The sequence below is a fragment of the Cryptosporidium parvum genome, chromosome 1 (genome assembly GCF_000165345.1).
Source record: "Cryptosporidium parvum Iowa II chromosome 1, whole genome shotgun sequence".
Taxonomy (NCBI): Eukaryota; Apicomplexa; class Conoidasida; order Eucoccidiorida; family Cryptosporidiidae; genus Cryptosporidium; species Cryptosporidium parvum.
The window spans coordinates 614,614-634,112 of record NC_006980.1 but is presented as its reverse complement, the minus strand read 5'-3'; the positions used below and the strand labels follow the sequence as shown (position 1 = coordinate 634,112).

General features: G+C 32.4%; 7 protein-coding genes across 7 annotated transcripts; 3 read left to right on the top strand and 4 right to left on the bottom strand.

Annotated features, from left to right (window-relative positions):
- Positions 1 to 297: 297 nt before the first annotated feature.
- Positions 298 to 3,243, bottom strand: cgd1_2890 (beta transducin ortholog with WD40 repeats; the record flags this gene model as incomplete). The annotated part of the gene is made up of 1 exon (XM_628108.1): positions 298 to 3,243. The coding sequence occupies one exon, from the start codon at positions 3,241 to 3,243 to the stop codon at positions 298 to 300; it is 2,946 nt and encodes a 981-aa protein (XP_628108.1).
- Positions 3,244 to 3,513: 270 nt separating this feature from the next.
- On the top strand, positions 3,514 to 3,747 carry cgd1_2880 (13 kda membrane protein subunit; the record flags this gene model as incomplete). Its single annotated transcript, XM_628107.1, has 1 exon — positions 3,514 to 3,747. A coding segment is annotated over one exon (234 nt), but the record flags the coding sequence as incomplete, so codon positions are not given.
- Positions 3,748 to 5,567: 1,820 nt separating this feature from the next.
- On the bottom strand, positions 5,568 to 7,646 carry cgd1_2870 (N-terminal domain cerevisiae Yos9p-like that is involved in GPI-anchored protein transport in the golgi, a cation independent mannose-6-po4 receptor like conserved Cys motif and a C-terminal E. coli yccV like domain that is also present in eukaryotes, sig; the record flags this gene model as incomplete). Its single annotated transcript, XM_628106.1, has 1 exon — positions 5,568 to 7,646. One exon carries the CDS (start codon positions 7,644 to 7,646, stop codon positions 5,568 to 5,570), a length of 2,079 nt encoding a protein of 692 aa, XP_628106.1.
- A 498-nt stretch (positions 7,647 to 8,144) lies between these two features.
- On the bottom strand, positions 8,145 to 9,002 carry cgd1_2860 (hypothetical protein; the record flags this gene model as incomplete). The annotated part of the gene is made up of 1 exon (XM_001388138.1): positions 8,145 to 9,002. The coding sequence occupies one exon, from the start codon at positions 9,000 to 9,002 to the stop codon at positions 8,145 to 8,147; it is 858 nt and encodes a 285-aa protein (XP_001388175.1).
- A 958-nt stretch (positions 9,003 to 9,960) lies between these two features.
- Positions 9,961 to 13,428, top strand: cgd1_2850 (protein kinase domain; the record flags this gene model as incomplete). Its single annotated transcript, XM_001388137.1, has 1 exon — positions 9,961 to 13,428. The coding sequence occupies one exon, from the start codon at positions 9,961 to 9,963 to the stop codon at positions 13,426 to 13,428; it is 3,468 nt and encodes a 1,155-aa protein (XP_001388174.1).
- Positions 13,429 to 13,909: 481 nt separating this feature from the next.
- cgd1_2840 (contains a UVDDB domain that is present in CPSF_A and damage specific DNA binding protein 1) lies at positions 13,910 to 18,397 on the top strand (the record flags this gene model as incomplete). The annotated part of the gene is made up of 1 exon (XM_628105.1): positions 13,910 to 18,397. A coding segment is annotated over one exon (4,488 nt), but the record flags the coding sequence as incomplete, so codon positions are not given.
- A 98-nt stretch (positions 18,398 to 18,495) lies between these two features.
- On the bottom strand, positions 18,496 to 19,485 carry cgd1_2830 (syntaxin 5A ortholog, possible transmembrane domain or GPI at C-terminus; the record flags this gene model as incomplete). The annotated part of the gene is made up of 1 exon (XM_628104.1): positions 18,496 to 19,485. A coding segment is annotated over one exon (990 nt), but the record flags the coding sequence as incomplete, so codon positions are not given.
- Between the last annotated feature and the right edge of the window lie 14 nt (positions 19,486 to 19,499).

The window sequence follows — 19,499 nt, the reverse complement described above, 5'->3', positions numbered from 1 at the left end:
ACTTTAAAAATTAATCATTGTAATTATTTATTAATTATTTATTAAATTTTCAATTTTGATCTTATTGACATTTTTTCCATTAATGCCGGTACCGTTATAATTTTTAATGGTACCGGTACCATTAATCTAAAAATGAATTGCACAAGTAGAAATTGAAAAAAAATAATAAAAAAATATTAACAAAAATATTGAAAGAAAATAAGTAAGTTATAAGGTTTTGAAGAGTTTAAACAAACTATTAAAATTTTTGAAAGTGAAATGAGTGAAATCAATGAAATTAAATCATAATAAAGTATCTTAATCCATTTGAATATTTGTAACAAACTTTAGAAAACATGAGATATTATGAAGCCTGTCTTGGAGAGAGTCCCAGTCACTCTTTACAAGGTTATTAAGCTTAAGAATAATATCTTGAAAATCTTTAAATTCCGATTCATTTTCCAGTATTGTTGTGGAATGAATTTTAAGAAAGATATTTAGGTATGTTTGAATCAACTCAGAATCTGTTCTTTTTGATATAGATATATTAAAGTAATGTATCATTTGAGCAATTTCTTGGAAAGATCCTCCACTGAGAGGCCCTAATTGTCTCAAAAGAAGATTTACACCAGAAGGAGATTTGGATTTTAAAAGCTTAGTAATACTTAAAAAAGAGTCTGAATCATCCAAGGAAGTTTTTTCTAAAAGTTCTTGGAGCTCAGTCTTAAGTGATGAACTTGGATCTTTAGATTCTGCCAAATCTTTTGAGATTATTTCCTCATTATCGCTTTCTTTCGAGGGTTTATGAATTGTAGATGAGAATTCTGTAGTATTTGGTAGAAAAAATGGAGCACTCTCTGGTTTCTTTGGTGGTTCAATTGGTTTGTTTCTTTCTTTAATTTCATCAATAAATAAGATTGCTTGAAGAGTTGAAAATGGAATTCCAGAAAATGACATTAGTTTTCTGTCTATTAAGGAAGGATCATAGTCTCCATTTTCAGGAAGATCAAAGTCAGACAAATTTGTATTGTCACTAGATTCTGATGCCTTTGTAGAATCTTTATCATTCTTTAAAGTTTGGTCTGAATCTTCAAAGTAAAGTACTCTATTAGGAGGATCATCTATATAATAAGGTTCAGATGGAGGATTTGATAAACCTTCAATTCCAACTGAAATGCTTAAGGCATGTTTATTTGCCCAAACAGAAAGTAATCCCTTTGATTGATCATGAGATGTTATTAGAAATGCATCTGAATGATCAAATACACAGCAAATAGCTGGAGATTTGAATTTGACCCAATCCAAAAGGTTTGAAGAAATTATATCAAATATAAAAAGTTCACTATTTTTTGTTGAAACTGCAATCCACCTATTGTCTGAAGACATTGTAATATCTAAAATATGATGATGACCACATTGGAATTCTCTAGAAATTACTTGTGATTGGAAGTCATAAAGAATAACCCTGCCATCGGATAATCCTAAAGCTAATAAATATCCAAACAGCTTGGAAATAAACACTTCTTGAGTCTCTATATTTGATAGAACAGAAGCTCTACTTAGGATAATCTTGGTATTTAAATATTTAATAGGCTTAACCGACCATGTTGATAAGTAGTAATTATCCAAATCTCTTATAATGCAAAGAACCATTGTGGAGTGTGAAATATGTATTGAAAGAATTTCCATAGTTGGTTGATTAATTTCAGAATTATCAGGAAGAATTAATTGCCCAGAATGAATACATGATTGTAGATTAAATCTATGTATGGATCCATCAGAGTATCCAACAACTACATAGTTTCCACAACCTGAAACTGAGATGGCTTTTGCTAAAGGTAGAGATTTTCTTTTAACTGTTAGACCATGCGATACAAAATTTTGGGATTGATTACTCTTAGATTGCTTATTTTTGTCAAGCCTTTGGACGTTCTCTAATGTTATTAAATTTGGAGTTAATGCAAAGTTATGCCCACTCCAAACAAATACTTCATGCATTCCTTGATGAATAGTTACTATATTTGGCCAGTCAAAATGCCTAGATTCTGCAAATGAGAAATCTATTATAGGTGGTAACCTGCTAAAGGGGAATTGATACTTTTCATTAAACTTCTTTTTAAGAGAGTTTTGCGAAAAAATGCGATTTTGATGTTGTTGTATTGTAGATGTTTTTCCAAGATAACCACAATTCCTAAAGTTACTAATACAAAGTAAGTCTCTACTTTTTTCTGGAAGAGCATTATAGAACTGTGTTTTAATTATTGAGCTTAAGTGCCCTCTCCTAGATCTAAGTTCTCTAGGTGGAGAATTTTGGTTATCAATAACAAATTCCAATAGTGCATTATCTTTACCGGAGGTAATAAACATTAAAACACCTGGAACAAACTGAACTTTAACAACCTCAGATTCATGAGCAGAGTCTAATATACTTAAAACTCGTGCATTTTCTAAATCCCATAGTACAATATCTCCATTTTCACAACCTGAAATCAAAATGGCCTTTTCAGAGCAAAAGCTTACACTTCTCACCCCTTTCTGCTCAGGCATATGCTCGAGAGAAAGTAAAATAATATCATTTGCAATATCTAGTGTATACACCATCCCATTTTGAGTTCCAATCCCAACTATATCTGGATGAGAGCTTGCTACTGCAGTAATTATTTTCTGCTTATCGTTATTATCAATTTTATTCTTCATACTTTTGGAAGCATTTAAAACAACTTGTATTGAAGAAAATCTATGTATCATTTTTTTAGTATTAATATTCCAAAGTTCACATCCTTTCGATGTAACTACTAATACCTTGTTCAAATATGTGACTGGATGTAAAATTGTGACAATTTCTTCGGAGACATCCATATCAACCAGAATTTCACATTTTAGTCTATTAGAATCTATCTCAGAAACTATTATGGTCTCCTTATCCCATGAAATCAATAATTCACCAAGAACAAGCATTCCTTTTACTCTTGAGTTATGTTCAATCTCAAACGTTTTTTCATGCCTATTATAACCAACAATTTTATTGCCCATAGATACATAAACAGTCTCATACTTTGTAACCAAATTCTCTATTCTATTCTCCATCCTCTGAGATATATATTTAATCCTTAGTTGGTCCAAGTCATATACTTGATAGTAGTGACCTGTTGCAACTACAATAAAATATTCATCTCCTAGCTTCTCCAATGCAAATGGAACTTCATCTGTCACAAATCCTATACTATGTAAAGGAACTAACAAATTACTCGAGTTCACCTCCATGTTATTTCATTTAATTCAATTATCAGTCTCATTACAACCAATTGTCAAAAATTACTATAGACCACACTTGCCGCCTAATACAAGGCCGTCTCCCGCGTATATCCTTAACCAGAACAGCAGAGGCACCGCTCAGACATAATCGGAAAAAAACAGAAAATTAAAAAGAACTAATGACCCTAACTCCGAAATTAAGACTTTTTTCGCAAAAAGTCACTAAACCTCATTCAGAATAAGCGACTAATACGATGAAAGGCATTCATACAACCTTAGAGGATGGCAGCAACTTTTGGCGCGCACAACATGCATAAACATGACCTTGCAACTAAACCTCACCTAATGAAACAAATTCGAAGCGGATTCGACATCCGAACACAATCTAAATTTCTCATCATCAAGCACCGCCAGTTATCTACACATCCCTCTAATTATGTTGAAAACACTGCCATTAGAACATCAATTATCATCTCCCATAATCTCGAGCAAATTTGCGCCACAATAGATTAAAGCCTCTTTCCTCTTTTTCTTCAAAAATTGACTTTATAACCTAACCAAAACATTAGGAAAAGCGTTAAACTTGAAACATAACCTGAATTAGTATGCTAAGAGATGCATTACAGACATCCTTATAAATCTTAGTTATTCATAGCTCGGAACCGCTTGAGTTCGTTATCAATTGGCATCCTTGAAATCTTCAATATAAAGAAATCTTCTTTTCTCGAAATAAGTTATCTTCTTTATCCCTAAAAGAAAAACAATTCAGCCTGTATAAAATTACTATTTTACAAATATTATGTATATTGCTTTGAATACACAAAATCCAATGATACAACATATCTTCATCTAATGGCAATAATTAAAAGTTTAAAAAGAAAAATAAGACAAGCTTGTTGGAAAACGTTGAATTGTTGTATTTCAAATAAGATAGAGATTGGAATAACGGATGATGGCGTAGCACAATGTATAAACCAAATGAATGTTTGGTGATTAAAAATACATAAATGGACGAATTGTTTTCAATATTGTATATCATATATCCAGCAGTGACGATACTTTTGAAATAACAAGCCAAGAAAATGGAATGATCACAACAATGTACAAGTACCCCTTCCATGTGACTGCCAGATAAAATAGTTCAAATAATATTATCTAGTTAAGTATTACCGGAACCAAGTATGGATAAAGCAACTCTATATACACTCAATCATAATACACCAAAATTCTATCCCAAGGAACTAATGCTCTTTAACAATAAACATGGATAAATTGATCGTAATATTTTCAAGATATCTGAAACTTCAAACAATTTTTTTTTTAAAAGGCTTTGGAAAAGATATATATAAGCTCAGGTAAGAGATGTCATGGAATTTGAGACAGAAGCAACCTTAAAAGGTCTACCAGTAATATAAATACTGTTCAAAGGCCAATTAGAATAATACTCACTAAGATTAGGAATTCAGGGATAAATTCACATATAAGAGGTCATTTGATACACGTTCATCTGACAATAAATATTAGGGGAACTCTGGCAAGTCACAAGGAAGATTGATCCACTAAGTCAAGAAAGGATATTTTCATTCTCAACCAATGATTTACCTTAGTTTACCAATAGCTTGTTAATCAGGTTTGTCACTGCTGAATACTGATGATAATAGTAGAAAAATATGTTCTAGAGTTAGGCAAAAACAGGTCCAGTTGATAAAGATATGAAAAACCATGAAGATAATCAAACTATGCAAGTCATCGATATTACCTGAAAAAAAATAGTTCACCCTTTTAACAACCAGATAATAAAAGAAACTCATAAGGAAATTCCGAAAGAGTTGGAGTGGTTTTTCCACTCATAAAACACATAATTCAATACTATCATCGTTCATTAGTGACAAAAATCAAATGCAAATATCTTCCATGATACAAATCAAATCATTGTACAGCCATCAAAGAAATATTACCATGATAGAGCCAATCGAAGCGTTATAATTACCATGATAGTGCCATTCACATCAGAAAACGAAAAGCTTTAATCCTAAAGGTCCACTGAAAATGAGCAATATGCTTACTGAATTCTGAATTTCAAGTAATGAAAGACAGATTAATACTGATTAGATTCAATCTCAATTTGCAAAAAAATTGCGTGGCTCGACGTGACGTTATGGCGCCATGTGTGGCGGGGGAGAGTCTTACGTATAATTTTTTTAATTTTAAATGATGAGGAAAACAAGATTAAATCTAAAATTAATTGTGTTTTACTAAGTAATTATGTAAACTATAAGTAGCTATAACTAACAAATTTCTAATTTTTAAATGTGAGATATCGATAAATGTATCTATAGTTCGTCCCTTTCGTTTAGTTTGTCGAAATCATTCGGGTAAATTCTCCAAAGGGTACTATTTGTGTTAGGTATAAATCTCTGATGGATTTCTGACCAATAGGAGAAGTACGTGTTTAGATATTTATTAATAATGATATCTTTGTTGGAGAAATGATTGTCAGAATCTAAGTTGGGAACGTGCTTTAATGCAATTTCTGGAATGTACGTGTGTGTGAGATTTGATGGAATAGATTCAATTGGCGATGAATTGTTGAAGAGAGTTTCTTCCTGATGAACTAGTAACAAATAGTGAGGCCTTTTCCTTGATTCTGGAGGGTATTTTTGATAAATGTTGTCTGCCCATTGTTTTGGTGCATTTAGTTCCCAATCCCACCCAACTACGACGCCATAATAGTTCCACCATAAATGTTGCACAATCTGACCAACCAAAAATTTTGGACTAGTTAGGTTAGAGCTCCTAATCCTGGGAGAATCGCTCAGAGTAAAGAAATGTTGAGTACTGCTCCCATTCTTGGTCGAATCTATATATTCTATATTAACTGCTTCAAATTGATTGCCAATTTGACTAATACTAACTAGTCCACTTTCACTTCTTGTTTCTTGAGATTCAAACAAATGCTCTGTAGATTCATCCTCTATTAATTTGTTAATAATCAAATTCTTAGGTATGCATTTGACTCTCCCGTGCTTATAAATTGGAGGAGGCATCAACAAAGGGTGAGAGCAGATTACGGGGGAAATGATTAACATTTCATAATTACATGTTGAATCCTCAATAACATTTACTATTCTAAAATAATCAGAGATACTCTCAAAGTTATCAGGGCATTCGAATACTAATTTAATACTTCTTTTCTGATTATTTTCTGGACAATAAGTTCCATTTAACAACATTACTGTGATAACATATTTACTATGCACATATTTTCCAGAAATCAACTCGTTTATGTTTCTTGGTTCGATTTTTGTTGTTATATTTTCAAGTAAAGAAACTCTACCAGGCTTTATTGTATTAACTATATTTGAAATTAAATTCTTAGATAAATATTCTTCTAAATCATCTGTTATATTTAGTATTTGAGCAGTGTTTGGATGAATTCCTAAATTGAATAGTCTCAATTCTTGAGTTGAGGAGTCTTTTTTGAACTGAGATACGACGTACAGATTACAAAGCTCATAATTCCAAAATCTTGAATCCGTAAAGTTTTGGCATCTGTTTTCTAATGGTAGCAGTAAAGATTCCAGCTTATGCAAAGATGTAATATTCTTGCTTTCGTCTACCCTCCAATCACAAAATGAAGGGGACAAAAAGTCTACTTTAATCACAGGTTTAAATTCTTTGTTAACATCTTCTGTTACTTGACTGATTCCTGATTTATTATAGCTACATTTAAACTCAATTGAAGCCGAATACCCAGAATCTCCTTTTAAGTTTTCTATCGCTGGGTTATAGTACTGGATGATTGTTCCATTTTCATAAAATGTGTCTTCCGTAGGTTTATAATCGCCTACAATATTGAACTGACTTTCTAATATATTGTCACTGGTTTCTTTGTCAATTATCTGTCTTTTGTGACGAACTGAAACACCGACACATATTTCAAAGTTATCTACTTGGACATGAATACCATTATTAATATCTTTCTTCTTTGTATATATGAAGCACCGTTCCATTAACCATGAAATTTTACTCTTCTTTAAATAGTTCTTGACTTTAGAATTCATATTATCCCAAGATTGATTAGTCTCTTCTGATAAATTAAGGCTATCATTTTTTCCATATCCCTCAAAACCACATAGAAATTCTTTTCTACCTAATTTCATGAAGCTATACCTAATATCGCTCACTTTAGTTGACTTTAAATCTTTTATTTCCTCTTTAGCCTGGGAATTTTCTCTTTCATTCTCAAAAATATCATTATTTGGAAAATAAAGCTCAATTTCGCTTGTTTGGTACTGATAAATTTTAGTATATTTGTCCAAATTTGTTCTATATTTATTACCATGACATTTTTGGAAGAGAGCAGGAAAGATTAACAAGCCCCACAAAATTGCTCCAAAAATGAAATTCATCTATACCTATATCTATGAAAGGCTACTCAGTTAGTCTGTGATTCTAAAATGATGATAAGTTCCGGATGCTTACATTCTTTTGCACCTGTTTATAGTTTAACACAACAAAGTTACGAGGGATTATTAAATAAATAAACCGCCAAAAAAATTAATTCAAATTTTGTTGGCTTAAGCTGGAAAAATAAAATAAAACAAATCACTAAATATTGCATGCAAATACAATATCTATGTAATAAAATTTTTGATGCATTTTTTGCAATTAAAAATAAAAATGAGTTAGTATTTAGCTAGTAACTCTAAATAGTTCTATAGCTAACTCTAAGCATCTGTTGGCTTGAATCCGCTATGTATTGCAACTACTCCAAAGGTCATAGTTGAAGACTTTACATCTGTAAAATTAGCATTAATTAAAAGTTGAGCAAACTTCTCAGCATCTGGAAATCGGCGTATGCTTTCAACCTATTTATTTTAGTCATGAAAAAGTGAAGTACTTAACATTTAACTTACTAGATAATTATATGATTCTCTATCTCCTGCAACAAATTCACCAAGACTAGGAATTGCAATGGATGAGTAAAGTTGGTAAATAGAAGAAATTAAAGGATTATTGACTTTGCTGAACTCTAAACATAGAAATCTTCCCCCAGGTTTTAGTACCCTATAGAATGATTTGAGGCCTTTTTCAATATTTGTAAAGTTGCGAATTCCAAACGATATCGCAACAACATCTACACTGTTACTAGGAATTTGACTAAGTTGTTCTCCATCATCTTTAATCCAAATAATGCTGCAGTCTCCTTTTTCAATTGATTTTAGCTGTCCTTGCTCAATCATTTCATTATTAGAATCGACAACTATAATATTTGGTAAAACCTCAATATTATCTTTTCTGAACTTATCAATAATCCTAAAAGAAACATCTCCTGTTCCTCCAGCAACATCCAAAATAGTTACATTTGAGAAATCTTCGTCTTTCTCTCTTTTTATTCTCAAAAATGATTCAGGAGAAATGATATTCTCTACAAATATGTCCTTCCAACACCTATGTAATCCAAGACTCATCAAATCATTCATTAAATCATATTTATTCGAAACTGAGCTAAAAACCTGTTCAATTAGCTTCCTTTTAGTATCTTTGTCCACAATACGATCCCCAAAGTAAACGTATTTGTTATTTTCACCAGTGTTCGAGTCTTTAATGGTTGAATTAAACCTAGCTGCTCTTGCAAGATTAATTTGATTCTTAATGCCAATATTCAAAAATTTGAATCCAAACAAATTATGTGTTTTCCTGACTAACGAGCGACAAAAACTATACCCAATACCACTTTTTGATATATTTCTTAAATTGTTCATTAATATTTCGATTTAAACCTTTAATGTTTATTCTTTAAAAAGTAAAATTTGTATTAAAAGTTGCATTTATTTCAATAATTGGTTTAGTTTTACAAATATATAAGTAAGACAATAACTTGAAGAAAAAAAATGTAAACTAAAAAACGTGTTTCATGATTTTCTTTGCAAGATTTTTATTTTACCCAATTCCCTGCCATTATATCCTTGGCCTTTACTGTTACCTCATAACCTGCCTTCATATCCCGCTATTACTATCATTGATGAGGCAAAAATACAATAATCTGTTAAGATGTTAAACAAGAAGAACGCTTTTGAACATGTACACACATCAATATTAATCCTTTTTTTTCCCTATAGAAATAGCTCCTGAAACGGTTTGCCTAAAAAACTAATTGAACAAAAGGTGCAGCTAGGAGCTCAAAGATATATAATGTTCTCACTAAAAAAAAAATACTAAACTTTTTACTCCTATAATTAACCAAAAGTTACTTGAAACGAGTATATTTCATTATTTCTTAATCTTTTTTTTAATCATTTAATTTAAGAAGTTTGGCGCCAATCACTATTTTTGTGGAGGTAATCATTATTTAATTTCGAGGATTAAATGTTGATTGAGGAATAATTCTACAAAAAAGTCAACCGTTGAGTGATACTTTCTTTTAAATAAATAATGAGTCATTTTAAATAGATTTGAATCAAAATCTGATTTATTCTTGAACTGTCCACTTCTCGATAATGTAATTAGTGCCACAAACCCACACAACGTCAGCTGTCTCTCTTTCATGTTAAAATTGAATCTTAGTGGGTATAAGAAAGGATAAAAAGGCAATAGGTAGCAAAAAGGATCTTAGGGACAATATTAATTAATGGAAGGTGATAAGTAATTTCATGACGGAAAGAGCGACTTCAACATAAATAAACATCAATATCGGTGATAGGAGAGAGAAAGGGTTATAGAATGATCGGTCTGGTAAAAGAGAACACAAGTAATATTTCCAATAATATAATTTCTGATGATATTTATGCGAATGAAAATTCCAAATCACATAGTATAAATTCGCAATTCCAGAATAATGAGCATAAGAGAACTTCTAAAAATAACAAAGCAGTGAGGGATTCTGCATTTAGAGCAATAGCCAACAATTTCATGTCTTTATTTGGGTATGGAGATACTGTTCAGTCGGTTAATGAAACAAACTTCTCGGAGGTACCAGTTAACCAAAAACCAAATATCGGGAGGCAGAATGTAAGTGATATAATGGGTGTTCATCAAATTAGAGGCGGTGAAACTGTTGCAGTTGGAACTGATGTTGAAGACGAGAATCCAAATTCTGGAGAAAGCCAAATTGTTAATTCAAAACTTGAAGCAAGCAACTCAGTAGCTTTATTAAGTTCTGGAAACAAGTCGAACCCATCGAGCAAAACAACTTCAAAAAGTAATGGAGGAGCAGCTTCAAAATTAGCCTACGAAAAGAATGGTGATAACTCACAGTTACAAATTATAGCACATGTTAGTGGTAGACCAGTACATGCAAAATACTCTTATGGAAAGAATAAGTTTAAGGTAGCTCATAAAATTGTTGAGCAAGCAGATACAATGCATTCTGGTTCTGAAAAGGAAGTGGCGCAAATCCCAAATGTTCCAAATCATAATTCAATAATTGTGCCTTCTCCTATAATACAATTTAGGCAGATTCCGGTTCAAATGGTAGGTAAACAGCATCAGATTGTTTATAACACTCCACTAATTACTAAAAGGGTTATTCCTCAAACAAATAAAATCGTCTATCAGCCTATATATACTCATAATCAAGTTGAAATGGGTAGCAATGGACTTGCTGGATCTGTGGGGCATGGGCTAGTACACAAGAATTTGTACTCTCAGGAAGCTATTGTTGGTACAAATAACTTAATTCTAGGAAAAGAATTACCTGGACTTTATCCAGTCGGAGTGGGAACGATAAATGCATTACCAAACACAAATTCTTATTTAGGTAATTCGATAAATAATCAAATATTAGGGTTTGGAACTCCGTTAGTTGGTTATAGAAGTATGTCTCATGTTCCAAGCAATGGTTTTAGTAATATAGATTCAAATCAATCTTCTGGCGCAGAGCTTTTGGATGTGAACCAAGAAACAAGGCTTCAATCAAGTAATGAAGCTGCTGCTAGTAGTATGAGCCATCCCAGAAATGGGACTGTAGGTTCTGTAGGTTCTGCTGGAAGCGTATGCCAGCCTATTTCATCTTTTGGGCTTGGGATTCCAATACAAGTGAAAACTTTGGAAGAAGATAATATAAAGAGAAAGGAGAACGTATCTTCTAGCAAGCAAACTGCTCAGGCTTCGAAACAAGTTTTAAGAGCAAATAATGGGAATTTTCAGACTCTTTCACTTACAACAACAACGTCTAGTGATACTGGGAGTGTGACAATGAGTAATCATATCGTTAATGCTAAGGCAATACAAGAGAGGCCTTCCAATACTAATTTGGATACTACGAAAACAACGGTTAAAGAGAACAGCAATGCTCAAGAAAAGATAAAGAGTGAGAATGAACATGATTTACATAAGGGATTTATCCCTCAGGCTAGTCCAGTAATTAATTATAGAAGTACTTTGGACTATCTTGTAACTCCAATGGTAAGATATAGAGATATTGCAAGTAATCTTAAGGTTAAAACTGTTCCTCCTCAGCTTTCAAGTAATGATGCATGTAAATATGTTACAACGGAGATTACAGGGAATAATGGTATTATGAGCTCTTCAAATGGATCAAATTCTCCAAGAAATATGAACGTTATGGGTAGTAATGAATATAAGGAGACGGTATATACGCCTGTAGCTCCTTTACTTATCCCAAATTATCCTGTTGTGCCTAGTGGAGTCGGTAGCCCTGGAGTTATTGAGATGGCCAACCCCAAAATTAACTCAAATATTAATATAATACCTGGTACTGTCGGCTATGCTGGAAATTCCCTATCAAAGCAATCTCAAGCTTCTAATACTCAAGGAAGTAATCCAATAAATGGATTAGTCCCTGGAAGCTCACGGGGTGGAAGAATTTTTGATGGAGGTTTGAATTCTCATATTTATAGAAGAGCTCCTGTGGGGGTTCCTCAAAACCTTGGATATAGATTAGTTAGAACTGTAAAAAATTATGTTGGGCCTAGTAAGGCTCCTATTGGAGGGAACTCTATTCATAAGGAAAATTATACCAGAGAGGAGAATCTCAATTATAGAAACCAAAATACAAGAAAAGGATATGTAAATAAAATGTATCAGTATTTAGCGGATTCAAGCCAATTTCCTCCTCTACCAAAAGAAATGTATGTAGGTGATATAGAGTTTCTAACACGTCCAATTTCTTCGGAGCCAAGTGCAATAAAAGTTAAAAGATTCCCCACAAACTCTCAGGATGGTGAGACAAATGTGAGCCAAGTAAAAGGCTCTACTCCTGGGAAGGGAAGGGAATGGGATAGTATCAATAGAGGAACATTTTGCACAGTATATAAGGTAAGGCATAATGAATGTGTTGCAGCTGTAAAATGTCCCCAAAAAAGAATTCATGATTCAGACCCATTAATGTCAAGATATAGATGTTATACTGAATGGAAGTTACTTTATAGGTGTAACAGGCATCCGAATATCTTAAATCTAATTGGAGGAATCAGGATTAATGAATATGAAATTTGGTTGGTAACGGAATATATCAGGACAGGTGATTTATTCAAGTTGATTCATGGTAATGGTTCTCGTAGTAAAGCTTTTAGAGAAAGCGTAGAATATAGGTACAAAGTGATGTATCAATTGGCAGATTCAATAAGATTTTTACACTCTTTGTCTCCAAAAATAGTACATAAAGATCTCAAGTCAAATAATATTCTTATTGATGAGAATTACAATATTCGAATTTGTGATTTTGGTGATGCTGAGGAACTCCATTATAATACTATAACATGCTGTACAGCAGTTACATGGCAATATGCGCCTCCGGAAATTGTGGGGTGTACTGACCCAGCGAGGCCTAATTCAAACGCTAATGAGAAGGTGGACGTTTGGAGTATGGGTTGCATCTTTTTAGAAATCTTATGCAAGAGGACTCCTTTGCAGCATATTTTGGATAAAGTTGATGAAAGTGGTAAGCACTCAACACTCTATAACCTGATTCATTCAAACAAAATTGAAGGAGAATTGAAAATTCCTCCACTTCCCGATTCTTTATACAACTTGATTACCATGTGTCTAAGACCCAATCCTGATCTCAGGGCATCTTCAAAGGAAGTATTTGATTATCTAGTCAATAACGAGAAGAAGATATTGAAACAATTGAGTTATATTAATCAATACAAATTGAGTAGTGGCCATTCAATTGTGAATAATCAAAAGAATGATATTAAAGCTTTATCTCAGTTAAGAGCTGTATAACAAAAATTGTTATATAGTAAGAAAAAAAAGTGTTTTATTTGAAGATAAGGGTAATGAAAAAAGGGAGTCATAAATAAGTCTCCCCCAGCAAGAAAATATCCTTTTCATATTTATACAGAATATTCATAGAAATTATATTATACATAAGAGATAGAATTAACTTTTCAAATAGTTTGCATGTAGGTAAACGATCATATAATAATTGCTTTTAATTGATTACAAAAAATGAGGCTTTTAAAATTTCGAGCAATTATATCTTTTTTTTTTTTGTTAGTGAATTCCAATTTGTGTGGTCTTTGAAAGATAATTGTATGCCGGCATAGTAGTGCATCAAATACTTGGCGGTAAATTATTTTCTTAATATTAAAGTTTAATTGTAGTTGCAGAATTAAAGCAACAAAAATCTGGGCGTGTGAAGAGTTAATAGAAGAATAAAAAATTATATAGCTGCCACATTTTTAGTCTGTGCTGAAATGGCTGAATCAAGATGTCTCAGTACAACTATGTGGTGACAGCCTTTGAATCGGGGTCTTTTAAAGGGATTTTAAAGGTGGATTTATTTGGAGATGGTATAATTAGACTATTAGCAATAAAAACAAGAAGTATTGAAATATATGAAATTAATAAGGATGCAGTTTTTTTTGATGAGAAACTTTTTGATGATGAAATTGTTGACATACCTGCTTTGAATAAAGTTGGGACAGTAGAAATATACAAGGACATAATAGAAATTGATAGATTTCGTCCAAAAAACCAGGATTTCGATGATGTGTTGATTTTTACCAGGGAATATGAGCTCATTTTACTAAGAGCACATTTGCTGAATTCTGATTCTGAGAAGATTTTATGTATGAGCATATTAGATAAGGTTTCCTTGTATAGAGAGAATTTAAGAAAATCACAATTAATCAAAATGATGGTTCATTCTGAAAAGAATAGAATAGTGATTTTGGCTTATGAGGGTTGTTTACAGGTTGTGGGATGTGAAATTTCGAGCAAAGATGAAGAAGATAAGGCTGTTTTTACTTCCCCTTTAATTATCCGACTTTCAGAACTATCTGTAACTGATATTTGCCTAGCAAATACTACAAATGAAAGGAGCCTATTGGGGATTTTATATGATTCAGGGTATTCAAAAGATCCTAGGCTGATGAAAATTATTGAACTACCGATTGATCTACGTAAATGGTCTTATAATACAAATATAGGCCATGTTATGCAACAAAATGTCTTCAAAATAGCCCCACTATATTATAGGTCTAAAAAACAAAAAATGGTTAAAGGTTTCTTTTTATTTGGAGATGGGATTGTAGAGTACCGATCGATTGAGGAAATTATGCCAAATAAAACCAAAAATTCAGAAACTATTTCAAGTACCCAAAAAATAGTGACAAGCAGATTTAATTCATCAGCATTCAGTGGAATGGATATTGGTCTCTCTCCTTTATCAATAACTGATATTTTGAACTTGGATGATGGTTCAAGATGGCTGGTTCTAGACAATCTGGGTCGGCTTTTTATAATGCTTGTAGAGTATGATCAAGATGATATCGACAAAGTAGTTGATATAAGGCTGAATATACTCAATAGATACTCTCCATTCTCTAGAATCGTAAATCTGGGGGATGATTTATTCTTTTTAGCTTCAAAGCTTTCAGATTCCTTGTTATTATATTCCAAAAATAACAATTTTTATATTATTTCGAGTTTGCCAAATATTGGCCCAATAAAAGATCTCATTTTTACAAATTTTGATAGAAAGGAAGAAACTAAATATGAAGATATTCCAAGCCAAATATCAAAAAGAGATCCTTTACCACTCATTGCAGCTTGCGGATTTGGATCGGGAGGAGCTTTGAAGTCGATTTGTAATGGTATTGGTCTCCAAAACATATATATAAGTAACGACTCATTTGTGGGCCAAATTACAAGGATATTCTCACTTTGTAGCACTATTGGCAAAGTTATTGTGACAGGAATTGATCATTCTTATTGCTACAAAATAGCATGGAGTTATGAGAAAGGCAAAGATGATTGTAAAGTAATGGATTCTGTTGATGGCTTTAATAAAGAAAATCCCAACCAACCAAAAGGGAAAAATTCAAGTCCTGTTTCTCCTAAGAAATGTTTTATTAACTTCGAAAAGTGCGAACTATGGGGGCTTGTGAAAGATGAAGAAACAATCAAAGTTTGTACTTTTAGAGGCAATTACTCCTATCAAGTAACTCCTTCAGGATTGTTCCCCACAGGAGAGACGAATGATCATCATAAAAAATGGTTGCTAAAAGATAATCTTCCTCCTATTGCTGATTCTAGTTTGGAATATATTGAGAAGTTTGATTTTTGTGAAAAAAACGAAGTTGTTGTCATCTGTACAGGCACTGGATTATTGTTATTGTATAGGTTTGATGATGAAAGTGTTCTTAGCTTGATTTATTTCAGAACTAAAACTGAACTTTTTGAACTAATCTCCGAGGACTTGCGAATCAATCACTTATCAGAAGAAAGTAAAGATTTGAATAATGAAAAGAATATACTAAATAATTCAATTTCGAATACAATGGATGAAGTTTGTATTATGGGACTCTTTTCTATAGACAACTATATACTTATCATCTTAGGGACATGGATGAATGGAAGTAAATTAAGTTGTATTTACTACAATAAGCAGGAAACTGGAAAAATCCCAAATTTTGAACTTTTATTGAATATTGAAACTGAATTTCGAGAATATGAGACTATGGTTACCTCTTTAAAGGTCTTTGAGCTAGAAAGGATGATTGAAACACAGAATCAAAAACATACAGAAGAATTTATTGGACTAATAGTTGGCACAAATAACGGGTACTTGCAATTGCAATATATTTCCAAAGATTCAATAAGAAATTTAATGAGAAATGGACAAGAAAAGGTCGAATTAAAGGACAATTGTAGATTTAACCATTATAATACATGGAAAATCTCCAATAGCTTTATTTCTGAAATCTACGAGATGGAAATTTCTGAAAGCTTAAATAGACATTTTTTCATTTGTTGTGAACAACCTAAAGTCTTGTTTTGGAGCTATAACTCTGGTAAAGGAAAACACGGGCTTGGTGTATGGAGCTTCTTTAACATACATTCATCATGGATTCCTTTCCTATGCCAAATTAGAATACCTCCAAGCCCTCTACTAAAACAAGAATTAACCAAAAAAGATAATTATGCAACCAAGACATGTATTTTGTATATAACTCATGAAGAAAAAGCCGCCAATGAAATTCATATTGATAACTTGGCAAATCAAGATCCTGAGAAATTGGGTGGAATCCAAATATCAAGAAAAACAAGCCAACAAGCTTTAATAAAAATTGGACTTGTAGACACTCTTCAGAGGTACAATTGTAGGAGCATCCCTCTTGAATTTACTCCAGAAAAGGTTTGTTTTATTAAGGATCTCAATATGTATGCAGTAGCCGGAGTTAAGGAAAGATATAAGGGTAGATCCACAATACTCGAGCCTATTTTGGAATCTGAAATGATTGAAAATAATGAAAAAGATTCTATCAAAGAAAATGAATTAACATTTATACAATCAGTAATTTGCCTCATATCAGCAAAAGATATGAAGATTCACTATTGCAAATTTTTAGAAACCAATACGTACCCAACATGTTTGGAATATGTAACTTTGCGTGCTTCCAATGATGAAAATGATGTTAGATCCTTCTTGGCCATTGGTACCAGTAAAGTTGAATCAAATATTGATTCAAATTCGAACTCAAATATGGGAACCGAGAGTTTCGGAAAAATTACGCTTTATTCAATTATCAACAAACATTATTCATATACTCTATTAGAGTCTGCCGTATATGAGACTGAAGTTGCTCCATTTGTAATAAAAGAATTCAAAATGTCTCAATTACTAATTTCTATTGAGAATTCACTAATTTGCCTGGAACTTCACATTTCCAAAAATTTAGCAGATTCTTCTAGTTCAAGCTCTTCGAGCTCATCTGATATTTGGATGAACACAGAAATGGATCTTGAATTGACAAGTATTGAACTTAAAAGGAAAGAAACTTATTGTACTCATACAATGATAGTGTTTATTAAAATTTTGAATGGAGAATATATCCTTGTTGGAGATCTGATGAGATCAGTTGGACTTTGGGAGTTTGATAGATATACTGGTAAATTTCACGAAGTTTGTAGAGATAACTCCATAGCTTGGGTAGTAGAGGGAATATTCCTATCAAAGGATATGTACTTAATTTCTGATGAGAATCGAAATTTGAGAGTCCTTATGCGAACTTTAAACCCAGAAAATGATGAAACTTATACTAGCTTGTCATGTATTGCTCATCTTCATGTTGGGGAATCAATAACCACCTTTCAACAAGGGAAATTTACTCAGGCATATCCTGAAACGAGAAAGTGCACAGGTGGACAAGATTGCATGGAAGAAAGTCCTGGGAAACTAATGTTTGATGAACAAATAGCTTTTGGGAGCTCTCAAGGAGGAATCTACCTTTTATTCAGTATTAAAGATGATCCAAAATTTTTCTCTCAGTTAGTATTGATTGAAGAAGCAATCATTCATGCTTTAAAAAATAGTAATATGGACATAAAATTAAGAAATAAGGTATACAATTTAAGGGATTCAGACTTGAAGAAGTTATTTATAAGAAACTCCAACTCTTCTATATTTACAGGAGTAGTGGGAGTTCTTTGTGGGAAGGATTACCTACCATTAAGATGGGAATTAAATAGTACGAAAGAAAGTTATAACTTTGAATATGATTGTTCAGGAACTCCCAGAGGATTTGTATGCGGAGATACTATAGAATTATTCCTTGATTTTCCTATAGATCTGCAGAAATCAGTCTTAAAAGAACTACATTCATTCAAGTCTGCAAGAAAACTAAAACTACCTGACAATGTAAACCAATTAGAAACTCTAATTGAGCAACTTAAAAATATGCATTAATTATATAACTTAATATATTTTATTTATACTTAGCATAAAAATTCTATAATTGATTTATATATTATTTCTTCTTTTTTAATTCTAAATTAAGATCTTTTTCAAGTTAGGAAGATTACATAGAATATGATGAAAGCAATCAATAGTAAAAATAGCTTAATGATCAAACCTCTGTTGGATTTCACATAGTTATAGTATTTAATAAGCTCTGCATGGCCATGTTCAACGTTTGAAAAGGTATTTGAGATATCTTCATCTATTCTTTGAATCATTTCCTCTTGCTGAGTGACCATTCCTGCAACTTTCTGGAAGATTTGTGCCAACTCACCAATCATTCTTTGAACATTCTCTACAGCTTCTGCTCTAGATCTTGCATATGAAAAGGACTGATTTTGGTGCTGCATCATACTTTGGGCTGCTCCAAATTCAAATTCAGTCCCTCCTTGATCCATGCCATGTTCTCCACTCTCTATATCAAAAGGAACTCTACTCATCTTAGAGTACTTTGTTCCGCTACTAAACGAAGTTTTTGAATCTCCTATTGAGCTCCCAAAACCTGATAAATTATTTGAATTTGATGAATATGAATATAGATTCCTTCTCCAATCTTGTTGCTGAATTACTTCAGTTCTTTTCTGAAGTGTATCCTTGAAGTCTCGTGTAATATCAAGCATTCTTGCTTTCAAAGTTTCTACCATTGTCATATAATGTTGGCTGCTTTGATAATAACCACCAGATGATGGAAAGCCTTGTTGAGCATGTTGCTGTAGGACTTCAAGCCTGGAGTTTAGTTCTGTCACGCTTGTCTTAATATCCTCAGTAAGCTGATGTATTTGATTTGTTCTATCTCTAAAAAGACCTTTTTGTTTAACTATTCTATTCAACTCCTCAATCTTTAAAGACGTAGAATTCATTTCTTGGCTAATTTCTGATGCCAATAGATTAAATTGGCTACCCTGGATCGAATTGGAATATCTGTTAGATTGCCCAGAATTTCCTATCCTTCCCTCACTTCTTGTGCTGTCATGCTTTTCTACGAAATTAAAAAAATCTGCTGTTCTATCGCTATTTAGCATCTTTACTTTCCACCATCAAACTTATTTGA